Source organism: Sus scrofa, chromosome 2, assembly GCF_000003025.6.
Source record: "Sus scrofa isolate TJ Tabasco breed Duroc chromosome 2, Sscrofa11.1, whole genome shotgun sequence".
Taxonomy (NCBI): domain Eukaryota; kingdom Metazoa; phylum Chordata; class Mammalia; order Artiodactyla; family Suidae; genus Sus; species Sus scrofa.
Genome location: NC_010444.4, coordinates 55,029,267 through 55,043,505, shown reverse-complemented (window position 1 = coordinate 55,043,505; position 14,239 = coordinate 55,029,267). Strand labels below are relative to the sequence as shown.

The 14,239-nt window shown below is 32.5% G+C and overlaps 1 protein-coding gene across 1 annotated transcript; it reads left to right on the top strand.

Annotated features, from left to right (window-relative positions):
* LOC100523049 (olfactory receptor 2L2-like) lies at positions 12,998-13,936 on the top strand. The gene has a single exon (XM_003123589.1). It carries the CDS (start codon positions 12,998-13,000, stop codon positions 13,934-13,936), a length of 939 nt encoding a protein of 312 aa, XP_003123637.1.

The window sequence follows — 14,239 nt, the reverse complement described above, 5'->3', positions numbered from 1 at the left end:
GTCTATTCTCTAAGTCCATGGTTTTTCTGTGGAAAGATTCATTTATGGCATATATTAGATTCCAAATATAAGTGATACTATATGGTATTTTTCTTTCTCTTTCTGACTTACTTCACTTAGTATGAGAGGCTCTAGTTCCATCCGTGTTGATGCAAATGGCATTATGTTGTTCTATTTTATGGCTGAGTAGCATCCCATTGTGTATATATGCCACCTCTTCTTAATCCAATCATCTGCTGATGGACATTTAGCTCGTTTCCTTGTCTTGGATATTGTGAATAATGCTGCATTGAACATACTGGTGCATGTCTTTTTCAAGGAAAGTTTTGTCTGGGTATATGCACAAGAGTGGGATTGCTGGGTCATATGGTAGTTCTATATATAGTTTTCTAAGGTATAAGTTACATTTCTTTGTCTGGATAATGCATGTTTCTCACTATCCTCAAGTTTGAAATAAGGTGACATTTATTTATTTATTTTTTTTCTTTTTGCCTTTTTCTGGGGCCACTCCCGTGGCATATGGAGATTCTCAGGCTAGGGGTCTAATTGGAGCCATAGCCACTGGCCTACGCCAGAGCCACAGCAACGCGGGATCCGAGCCATGTCTGCAACCTACGCTACAGCTCATGGCAACGCCTGATCCTTGACCCACTGAGCAAGGGCCAGGGATCGAACCCACAACCTCGTGGTTCCTAGTCGAATTTGTTAACCACTGTGCCACAACAGGAACTCCAGGTGACATTTATTAAGGAATCTCTATCCTTCCTCTCTGTTTCCAGAAATCTCAAGAGTCCTACTAATAAAACATGTCACCTACGTATAAAATCAACATTTTTACTATAACTCCATGAATCATCCCCCCTTTTTTTAAAGGCTATTATTGAAATAAGATATATAAACACTTGATGGATTTTTACAAATTGAAACTATTGTAGCTAGAAACTTAATTGGAAAATAAACATGACTAGTACTTCACAAGTCACCCCTGTACTCCTTTTTGTTCTCTATCACCATGAAATTACCCCCTTGTGTAATGTGATAGGCTAGATTGATTTGGCAATTCAAAATTTTATGTACATATTATGTGCCTTTTTTTCATGTCTGACTTTTCCTTTGCATTATATCTGTTAATATTTATTTGTGCATTTGTAGATTGCTAATTTACATTGTTACTGAATACTCCATTTGGTACCTAACCTTTATTTACTAACTCATTTCTCTTAATGTGCATATGTGGATATTGTAGAATTTCATTATTATAAGTGCTGATGTTATGAATGTTTATGAGCTTATCTTTTGAAGACTCTGTGGAAGAATAACTTTGGAAATGACTCAAATGTGTAAGTTTAAATTTAAAGGCTAGAAATCTATTTATCTTCTTTTATATTTTACATGATTTTTTAAATCATCTCATGGATACATCTGTGATTGAACACATTGTTACTATGTTCACACATGGTTACTACATCAGATAGATGGTGGAATAGATGATTATAGCCTGTAATCTATCCATGGAAACATCAATATAAAAATCATCCATGTACGAACATCTTCACTAGAGCTCTGAATTCCAGAGGAGTGATTATAGAATTCAGGTAGAGCACAAAAATGGGAAAAGATCATTGAAGTGAGTAGGAAGGACAGTTTTACTCTACTGAGTCACTCCTTCCCCAATATAATGAAGTGCAGAGAGAAATTTGCTCTCTTTTAGAGTTCTTGCATGGGGAAGAGAAGTCAAGTGAGCATGCAGGTTTAATACAGATTCAAACATCAAGGCTAATCACCCACTGATCCTGTGAGAAAACAAGCACATTTTATCTGTCTGCTAGCCTCCCCTAAATTGCTGGCTGGGCTTACTGATTTAAAGCTGCTGCCCCTCTTAAATCTTCTCTATAAAGCCTGGAACTTGTGACTTCTTTAAAAATGAAAAACCTAATTCAAAAATACAAGTTCGCAAGTTTGGAACATGACACTAGTAAATGACTAATACACAAGCAATTGACCATAGAGAAGTGGAGATCTGAAAACTGCCTGAAAAAAATTCAGAATACTTATCTTAAAGAATTTAGTGAGCCAAAAGAGAACACAGACAACTAAGTTATATCAAAGAACCAATATTTGAACAAGATGAGAAATTCAAGAAAAAGTTTGCTTCCTTGAAACCAAACCAAAATCCTGGAATTGAGAACAAGATGACCAAACAGGGGAAAAAAAAAAAAAAAAAAATATATATATATATATATATATATATGCTAAATAGCAGTTATCAAGCCAAAGAAAGAGTGAGAGCTCAAAGACATTACATATCTAGATAGTTGATCTGAAAAAAAAAAATCTGAAAGAGTGAAAAATCTCGGTTTGTAGGATTTCATACACAAACAATATAGACATTTTGAGGATTCCAGAAGAAGGAGACAAAAGTAAATGGAACAGAAAGCTTATTTAAAGAATTAATGCCAGAAACTTTCCCAACCTGAGGAAGGAAATAAACATCCAGATTCAAGAAGACCAAAGAATTCAAAATAAATTAATCAAAGTGTCTTCAGAGACATATTAAAATGAATAATTCAAGGAATTTGTAAATCTTATTTTAAAATTTAATTTGCACCAATATTATTCTTTTGCAAGTAAAAGGTATAATTAATTTACTTATTGGAAATTATGAGAAATATAAAAATATTTACTGTTTTATTTCCATAGGTATGCTTTTTGAATATGTTCAAATTTATTGCATCAAAATCAGTGATATTTATTTTGTTTAATAAGTGAAAATTACTATATACTGTAATGGGTATTTCTATCTGAATGGAAACAATTGAAAATAAATAATAACAAAAAATAAATCACAGGATACTCCCATACAGTGGCTATTTTAAGAATTGTTGCTTTATGTTTTATTAAACTAACCATATTTCATTTAACTTATTAAACTTTTGTAAATCATCTCATGGATACATCTGTGATTGAACACATTGTTACTATGTTCACACAGTTTGGCCAATATAATAAAAACTGAGAAATACATTAATACATACAGATTTATCATTCATGTGCACTGACTGAACAACAGTATTTAAAATATATGATAAAACATGTTTAGAGACATAGTATTAGAAGAAAATGAATGAACAATTTGTGTCTTTATCCACTGACTTGACCCTTAACACACTTGTAAAAACACTGCTAGAAGTTATCAAAACTCTTTCCCTAAATTTGGCTTCTGACCATCCTGGGAAAATAGTGACTTAACCTATATTGGCTAAATCTCAGTGGACATTCCTAATTAAAAAAAAAAAAAACAAAAAAACAAAAAAACAAAAAAACAGTAAAATAAATCTCCAGGTAAAGAAGTCCTATAATTATTTTGCCCCTGAGTTTTCATGGAGGTTTTAAAATGTCATTTGCAGGGATAAAAGATTAATACGTATATTCACTTAGAAAGTTTTCCAAGAAGTTTACCCAGAAAATGACTTTATATGATGTCCATTGGACCTCTGTCTGCTAATCAAGCCAGTGCGTGTTTGAAAGTGTGGACATAACAAAAGGTACTAATCCTAATAATATGTTTATTTTTATTCACCACAGAGGAGGAGAGACTCTTCAGAAAGTGCTTAAGAGAAATTTATTCAGCATTAAGTACTTCTCTTTAAATAGCAAGCAATGAATAGATCTAGGGATTTTACCTTATTAGCCAGGGAACTCAAAAATAAAACTTTGACTGGAGTTGGTTTGAACAAGATATATAAATAACTTATGCTAAAAAATATATCATAACAAAATAAAAAAATAGATGGACACTTCAAATATGTATTCATGTATTTTAAGATATGAAGCTCTTTTAAAATTAAAATGTTATTAGACAGTTGAGAATTGATCAGATTGTAAATGATTGATGGTGAAATGATAGAAAAACATCAAGATTGATATCATAGGAGCTGCTGATATTGCCTAGGTACTACTTTTCTGGCCTTATGGTGAATGGAACTTCCCTCAACTATACCATATTCTGAGATATAGTTGAAGATAACTATAATATTCTATGATAAATCTGGTAAGAAATATTTATATGCATTAACATGATACTTTAATTATGAGAAGAAATTGGCTCTAATTGCATCAAGACATTTACAGAGAAATAAGTCAGATAAATAGTGTTGATTAAGGAAGGGATGGTTCATTGTATCCACAGCCTGTAATGTGGCCTCTGGAAATGGGAAAGATTGCAACAAGTAAAGAATACTTTATACATAGCAGCAGTAATATTTTATTCCTTAGGGGTAGAGATGCTTTTAAGAAACCACACTGTATAATAACATATTTACTAATTCTATTATATCAATGTTTTGGCAGTTTAGGTTATAGTTTGCATTGAACTCATTCATAATTTAAAATAATCCATTTAGGAATGTGTGTTATATTCTATGTAAAAGTTAATTAAGAAATAGAACAATTTAAGTGGGAGGTACAGCAAGTGACTGCACTTTTTACTATACTGTTCAGCAGAAATGGTAGAATATGAAATGGACAACATAAATTATTTTGGGATATAATTCATAAATGCACTTTGTATATGAGGTGAGGGTCTTGGAAGATGCTTTGGAGGTGCTCAACTGATGCTTTAAGAATACATGTCACACTTATGGATTCCAATCCCAAATATGGATTGTGAAAGACAGTGTATCTTATTTCTTATTTCTTATATATTTTTCATTAATAAAGATGGGTTACAGTGTACTCTTGGTAAACTTAACACTGCTTTTTACTTGTTCTTTTAAATTAATTCACAATTTTAATCAAAATCTAGAAATTACTTGTCTAGATTCTACATTAAAACACGAAATGGAATATATATATAGTGAAGTTCAAAATTGATTTATAAGATATGGACATATATAAATGTCCATATAATATATGGATATATAAAAATAAATATACATATGTATATATACACACATAGGCACACACACACACACACACACACACATATATAAAGCATCTCTACTCCTGAGGAATAAAATTACATTACCTCTGCTGTTTTAAAGCATTCTGTACTTGCTGCAATCTTTGCCATTTCCAGAGGACAAATCACAGCCTATGGATACAATGAATCATGGATAGATGGATATAGATATAGAAGATAGATAGATAGATAGATAGATAGATAGATAGATAGATAGATAGATAGATAGAGAGAGAGAGATAGGGCAAGCAATATGAGAATCTAGCACTCTGTATATTTTAAGGCAAAGTCACCTTAAGTTTCTGGATCTCAATTTCATCATCTATAAAATGCCAGATGTGATTTTGAGCTCAATAGATAGTGATCAGGAACAAATACAATGTAGTCCTGAAATACATCCTGACACATTCTACATGACAGTCTATGGAGATGGCCAACAAAATTTACACCTTTATTTTTTTCTTCTATATAAATATGGTGTAGATTCAAGGATTGATTTTTTCTTTTTTTTTAATCAAAAACTCATCATCAGAATTTTTTTCTGCTAGCTCTTTTCCTCTTGTAGGTAATCAGTGCTGATGCGTAGATTGCAATGCTTTTAAAAATATTAAAAATCAGAGATTTACAATATTTTATAAATTGAGGTAGGTTATTTATTGTTTTTCCAGTGGATAAAACTAAAATAAAAAGGAATAATAAGAAATTTGGATCTATTTTTATTAAGAAAAAATGTAAAAATTAATAAATTAATGAATTAAATAAATAAAAGCAGAATTCCTGTTGTGGCTCAGTGGTAAATTAACCTGACTAGTATCCATGAGCTTGTGGGTTCAAATCTGGCCTGGCTCATTGGGTTAAGGATCCGGTGTTGCCATGAGCTGTGGTGTTTGTCACAGACACGGCTCTGATTCCACATTTCTGTGGCTGTGGCATATGCTGTTGGCTACAGCTCTGACTTGACTCCTAGCCTGGGAACTTCCGTATGCTACAGATGCGGCCCTAAAAAGACAAAAGACAAAAAAAATAAACAAATAAATAAAAGGAAAAAAATGTCATCTTCACTTTACACCTTGAAATATTCAAGGCTGATTATATTCAACAGTTGAGATTGTTTCCCCATCAAATATAGGGGTTTTTCAGTAATATCAAATGACAGAATGCAAGAACAGTGCAACATGAATAAATAAAAAATATTGACAATCCCGATATATGGCATAAGATATCTCACATCAGATATTATCTGCCATTCATTTTTCCATTGGTGCTTATTTATTCATGTTGAGAGTGTGAGAAAATTAAGTAACTCATAAAAATTTTTATATTGAAAGCCCTATATAAAATACATATGATATGAATGACAGTAAATTCATTGGTAATTACATTTTTACTTGTAAATAATTTAATTTCAAATATCAATTTCATAATATGGGAAAGTCTAAAATGATATATCCTGCTGAATTTAAATGACAATTTTTTTTTTTCTTTTTTAGGGCTGCACCCAGCACACATGTAAGTTCCCAAGCTAGGGGTCAAATCAGAGCTGCAGCTGTTGGTCTATGCCAGAGCCAGCAGCAAGGCCAGATCGGTGCCATGTCTGCAATCTACACCACAGCTGGCGGCAACACTGGATTCTTAACCCACTGAGCAAAGCCATGTATTGAAACCACTTATCCTTATGGATACTACTCGGGTTGCTGAGCCACAACAGGGACTCTGACATTTATTTTTGAAATTCTCTCCCTTCATTTTCTTAGCAAGTTTTCATAGACCACATATCATTGGAAGATCAATTCCTCTGCATAAGTTTAGGACTCTGTCATAGGTTTTTTACAGTGTATTTGGAGTTCTAAATATGAAATAATTTCAGTTACATTTAAATTTGACTTTTCTATAATGGTAAATATACTATAAAATTTAAGATTGTTTCTATATTTTTAAGTGTGCAGATCAATGACATTAAGTATATTGACAGTATCATGCAACCATTACCAACATTACCCTAGAACATTTTTATCTTACCTAACTGAAACTTTGTACACATTAAACACTAACTCTACATTCTTCACAACACCAAGTCCTTAGGAACCACTTCTGTTTCATCTCTATGAATATGACTACCCGGGGTAACATATATATGTATGTTAACACACACACACATATATATAATCTTGTATTTTATTTGTCATGACTGGCTTATTTTATTTACTTAGCATGATATCTATAAGCTTTGTCCTTGCTGTATTGTATAGTAGAATTCCTTTTTTTAAGATAATATTTTTTACATATTTATTATCATTTAATCTGTCAATGGACATTTGTGCTGCTTCCAAAGTTTAACTTCTAGGAACATGTGTATAAAAATACCTGTTCTAGACTCTGCTTTCCATTAGTTCGGAAAAATACCCAGGAGTACAATAGCTGGATCATACAGTAAATCTATGGGTTTGTTTGGTTTTGTATTGTTTTTAAAATAGGCTGTGGGATGTTCCATGGTGATTAAGCAATTTTGCATATCTAACAACATTTTATTTGCATGAATTCTAATTTATTCTTTTCCTTGGCAACACTTGTTATTTTTACATTTTTTATTCAATAGTAGTCATCACTTAAGGGTGAGATGTGGTATCTCATTATAGCTTTTATTTGGATTTTCTTAATAATTGGTAATATGGAGGAACTTTTCCTGTGTTTATTGACCATTATATCTTTGGATATGTATTTATTCAAGTGCTCCCTCTGTTTTTAAACTAGTTTTTCTGTTGTTGTAGAGTCGTGCAGTTCTTTATATATTCCCCATATCAATCCATCGTCCGATATAAAATTTGCAAATAATTTTAAATTCTGTGGATTATTTATTCACTCTACTGATAAAGTTATTTGATGCACAAAGTTATTTTTAATTTTTAAAAAGTCCCATTTATCTATAATATTGTTGTTGTTGCACAGCTCAGCTAAATTCAATATATTGATATTGTTTTTACCAAAGAGCCTATACTTTTAGCTCTACATTTAACACTTTGATTCTTTTAAGTTAATTATTTTGTGTGGTGTAAGATAATGATCTAATTTCATTAGCCAGACCAAGGCATTCACTTTTCCCACAACTTTTGCTGAAAAGACATCCTCATAGAATGGCTTTGAGATGCTTATGAAAAATCCTTTGTCAATACGTGAATTCCTTTTTCTTTTGGTTCTCTATTTTATTTTGTTGATTTGTGTCTGTATTTATGCCAATATTACACATAGCTTTGTACTAAGTTTTGAATTAGAAATCGGTTCATTCAATTCTTTTATAAGTTTTTTTTTTGTTTTTTTTTTTTGTTTTTTTTTTTTACTATTCTCATTACCTTGTGATTTCATGAGAATTTTGTATGTGTTTTTGTTTCACAGGGGGAAAAAAAATTATTGGGATTATGATAGACATTTCATTGCATCTGTTTTTTGCTTATAGCATTGCTGACTGACATTATAACAATGTAAGTTTTCCAATCTTAAGGCAGAGAATGCTTTTCTACTACTTTCAATTTACTTCAGCAATATTTAACAATACCCAGTGAACAAATTTTTACCTTCTTTATTAAGATTATCCCTAAAATTGTATTCTTCATTTTGGTAAATGTAATTGTTTTCTTAAATTCTTAGTATTCTATATTACTAAAGTATAGAAATACCATTCATTTTGTATCCAGTAACTTTGCTGAATTTGCTTATCACTTCTAACAGAATGTTTGTGGACTCTACATTTTTCTTTTTTTTTTTGGAGGGATTTTTATTTTTAGTTTTATTAAAGTTTAGTTGATCTACAGTGTTCTGTCAATTTCTGCTGTACACATAATGACCCAGGTATGTGTGTGTGTGTGTGTGTGTGTGTATTATTTTTTCATACTATCTTCCATCATGTTCTATCCCAAGAAATTAGATATAGTTCCCTTTGTTGCACAGTAGGACTTCATTGCTTATCCATTATTTTTTTTAATTACCCAATATATTATTATTTTTTTCCTAATGTAGAGCATGGTGACCCAGTTACACATACATGCATACATTCTTTTTACTCACATTATCATGCTCCATCATAAGTGACTACACCTAGTTCCCCGTGCTACAAAGCAGGATATCATTGCTAATACATTCCAAAGGCAATAGTATGCATCTATTAACCCCAAGATCCCAATCCATTCCAATCCTGCCACCTCCCCCTTGGCAACCACATGTCCACTCTCCAAGTCCATTATTTTCTTTTCTGTGGAAAGATTCATTTGTGCCATATATTAGATTCCAGATATAAGTGATATCATATGGTATTTGTCTTTCTCTTTCTAACTTACTTCACTCAGTATGAGAGTCTAGTTCCAATCATGTTGCTGCAAATGGCTTTCCCTTTTGTTCTTTTTTTATGGCTGAGAAGTATTGCACTGTGCATATACACCACCTCTTCCTAATCCGATCATCTGTCAATGGACATTTGGGTTGTTTCCATATCTTGGCTATTGTGAATAGTGCTGCAATGAACATGCGGGTGCATGTGTCTTTTTTAAGTAAAGTTTTATCCAGATATGTGCCCAAGAGTGGGATTGCTGGGTCATATGGTAGTTCTACGTATAATTTTCTGATACCTCCATGCTGTTCTTCATACATTTTTCTACTTTTAATATCATGTTATTTGTGAACTAAGAAGATTTTACTTCCACTACTATCCAAACTAGAAGTGACAAAAGTGTATATCCTTGACTTTTCCTTCTCTTAAAGGAAAAGTTTTCAATCTTCACAATTAATGATAATGTTAGTTTTAGGTTTAATTTGTACCTGATGTCAGTTTTATCTAACTTTAATATTTTATTCAAGTAAAATAAGAACATAATCTCAACAGTCCACAGAACAAATCATTGGTTTCATAGCTCACTCCTCTGGTTCAACATGGCACATATTTTTATATAGTTTTGCCACATTTTTCTCCTATTTACCCATGTATTTTTACCAATATGCTTATCTTCTCATGCTTAATTACTAAATAGCAAGTATCATCTCTTGACTTTTACTCTGGCTACAGCGGTTGAGAACTTCCCCCTCTACACACAGCCAACTCCACCTCTTTTTCTCTTCCCCCATACTTTCATCGTAGTTACATCCCACTTTATGTCTGTGGTGGCAAGGTTGAAAGCATTTATCCATCTGCTAGTATATTTTGCTAAAACACAAACATATTAATTATTGTAAAATCTGATATTTTAGTTAGTATTTCTATGTAAATAAGTTCTACTCATTATTGGTATTTTTCATCAAAAACACTTTTTTATGTTCAAAATATCGTATATTTGTAGGTAATATTGACAATTTAAAAAAATATTCTCAAAAAGACTTTTAGTAATTTCAAGAAATCCCTTTCAAGAAAATATTTTTTATTTTATATTTCTTTGTTCCATTCATTCTGTTTGAATATGGTGTTTCATGTATACCAGTACAAAAAATATTTTCTTTGATATTAGAAACTCTATTATTATTTTGCAATATGCATTTCTAGAACCAAAAATAATTATATATTCCTTCTCATATTAATTATTGAAATCTCCCATCCTTTGAAAGTGTTGAATATTATTATTTTTGTGACTGTCCATTTATTTTAATTCTGGTATATTCTTTTTCATAATGTCTTCCAAAGTTTCACTTAAGCTTTTTCTGTGTTATAATTATTAATTTTTTAGTTTGCTAGAACCTTCGATGCCTGACACATTTAAAAAACACATGTAATAATATTCATGTTCTAATATGCTAATGTATCAGACTTCTTTGAAGATGCAAGTCCTGTTTTATAAAATGCATTATTTTCCACAGTTTTCAGTCATTTTCAGCTCACTGTTTATGAGTATGTGTGAATGTATATTTGTGTGAGTGTATGTGTGCATCTTCCTTTTTCACGCTGCAGACTTCCTTAAAAGACTGTTAAGGTTTGTTTATATAAAAATATTTACAACTAAAACACTACATTCTTTTCAGAACTGAGTCACTTACAATGTCTCTGGAGAATTTCTCTTCCCAAGTCCATGAAAAGTCTCCCAGGATGCAATTTTCTATTTTCTGTTTAAATGACTGACCATTCCTCTTTCCAAATTTCTTCATTTAAAGGCTTATCTATATTTACTATATCTTATGCTTATCTTCTCTGGATTAATTTACCCTTTATATGCTTTTTATATGATCATGATAGTTGGGCTTTAACAGAGGGAGATTATAAATATAAGTATTTAAATTTACACCCTAATCAAGAGTTGAAAACAAAACTTGGAGTTCCCGTCGTGGCGCAGTGGTTAACGAATCCGACTGGGAACCATGAGGTTGCGGGTTCGGTCCTTGCCCTAGCTCAGTGGGTTAACGATCCGGCATTGCCGTGAGCTGTGGTGTAGATTGCAGATGCGGCTCGGATCCTGCATTGCTGTGGCTCTGGCGTAGGCCGGTGGCTACAGCTCCGATTCAACCCCTAGCCTGGGAACCTCCATATGCCGCGGGAGCGGCCCAAGAAATAGCAACAATAACAACAACAACAACCAAAAAAAAGACAAAAAAAAAAAAACAAAAAAAAACCCTTATAAAAAAAAAAAAAAGAAAACAAAACTTTAACTATAAGAAACTAAAAGGTATAAATTAAATGTGTAAGACAAAGCATCAGAAACCAATGCATATTGTATAAGTGTTAGAGAAATAGACATAAAACTTGTGCTATTTGGGAGAGCTTGTACAAAATTATGTCAAATTATAAATCAAAGCTGTGAGAGGTATAGTGTATAGATATACAGGGAAAGGCTCTATTTTAACTATATATTCAGAAACTCATTAAAGAGGCAGAAGAGAGTGATTTTTTTTTTTGTAAATGATACTTGAAAATAAGGACTCATTTTATTTTATTATATATATAACATATTATATATATGCATTATATATTTTTAAATACACACACACACACACACACACACACACACACACCTGCAGCATATGGAAGTTCCCAGGCCAGGGGTTGAATCCAAGCCATAGCTGCAACCTATGCGACAACTACGGCAATGCCAGATCCTTTAACACACTTTACTGGGCTGGGTATTTAACCTTCACCTCCTATAGCACCTAAGCCACTGCCTTTGGTTTCTTAACTCACTGTGGTGCCACACCAGGAAATCCAGAATTCATTTTAGATTTCATAAAAGATGAACCAGGTTAATACCTAACTTCAAGGAAGCTTGTTTTGACATTTCTGAGCAAAGAAAGCTAATAAAGAAAGATAGATTCTCAACATGAGCTGATAGGCTGCAAAATTTTAGAGTCAAACATGCATTAATGTGATACTTTATAAGAAGAATTTATTTTGAAAGATAAGCTATTTGTTAATGGTAATAAACATTTATACATAATAGAATTCTATAATGTATACATGAACACTGATGTCCTATGAATATATTTTGAAAATGATATTTGATTTTGATATTACATAAATTTTTATAGGACAGTGAAACATACTTATCCTAATACTATCATAATAATTTTTTATTATTTATTTATTTTGCTTTTTAGGTCCATACCCATGGCATATTGTGGTTCCCAGGCTAGAGGTCCAATCAGAGCTATAGCTGCCAGCCTACACCACACCACAGCAAAGCCAGGTCAAATCTGCATCTGAGACCTACACCACAGCTCACTGCAACACCAGATCCTTAACCCACTGAGCGAGGCCAGGGATCAAACCTGAAACTTCATGGTTCTAGTCGGATTTGCTTTCACTTCACCATGATGGGAATGCCCATAATAATGTTTTTATAACTATAATAATTCTTGGAAAACCCTTGGGCTGAAAAATGTTTGCATATTTAAATTTTAAACCTTGGCTCAAAACCTAATGTTTATTTTTTAAAATGATAATTCAGTTCTTCATTTGAGTTGAATTTTTTAAAATAATACACAGTCTGACTAAAAAATAATTTAAAATGTCTTCTTATTTTAAACCTGACTGACTTACTCTGTGTCTGCCTTTAGGAAATATTGCATGAATGCCACATGGAAAATTATAATCAAACATCAACTGATTTTATCTTATTGGGGTTATTTCCCCCTTCAAGAATTGGCTTGTTTCTTTTTATTATCATTATTCTCATTTTCCTAATGGCTCTATTTGGTAACGTCTCCATGATTCTTCTCATCCTTCTGGACATCCATCTTCACAAACCCATGTATTTTTTACTTAGTCAGCTATCCCTCATGGACCTGACATATATTTGCACTATTGTCCCCAAAATGGCCTCCAACTTTCTGTTTGGAAACAAATTTATCTCTTTCATTGGTTGTGGGGTTCAGAGTTTCTTCTTCTTGACTATAGCAGGTACAGAAGGATTGCTCTTGGCCTCTATGGCTTATGATCGTTATGTGGCCATTTGCTTTCCTCTTCACTACCCTATTAGAATCAGCAGAAAAGTGTGTGTGTCTATGATAATGGGATCTTGGATAATGGGCTCTATCAACTCCTGTGCCCACACCACATATGCCCTCCATATCCCTTATTGCCAGACCAGGGCCATCAATCATTTCTTCTGTGATGTCCCAGCCATGTTGACTCTGGCCTGCATGGACACCTGGATCTATGAATACACAGTGTTTGTGAGCACCACTGTCTTCCTCTTGTTACCTTTCTTTGGTATTGCATGTTCCTATGGTCATGTTCTCCTTGCTGTCTATCGCATGAACTCAGCAGAAGGGAAGAAGAAGGCCTATTCAACCTGCAGCACCCACCTCACTGTGGTTACTTTCTACTATGCACCCTTTGTTTACACTTATCTACGTCCCAGATCCTTAAGATCTCCAACAGAAGACAAGGCTTTGGCTGTCTTCTACACAATCCTGACCCCATTGCTCAACCCTATTATCTATAGCTTGAGAAATAAGGAGGTAATGGGGGCCTTGAGAAGACTAATGCATAGAATCTACTCTGTGCAACTGTAGACAAAGTTTTTCTACAATTACCAGGAATTGCATATAAATCCATTCATCTGCATTCAGTAATTGAAATATTATTATTACATGCAAGGACTACAATTAATCTAAAGGAGAAGAAAATAATTCATTCATGTGGTCAAAATTATCATTCATAAGTATATATGATACAGCTTATATCATTATCTATTATGAATGATCCTGAATAGCATTATTATTTTTCTTTATGGTGTTTTTTATCATCAACATGAAATATTTATTTCTTGCTGAAATGTTGTCAAAGAAAAGGTTTATTTGTCATGTAGTTGAACA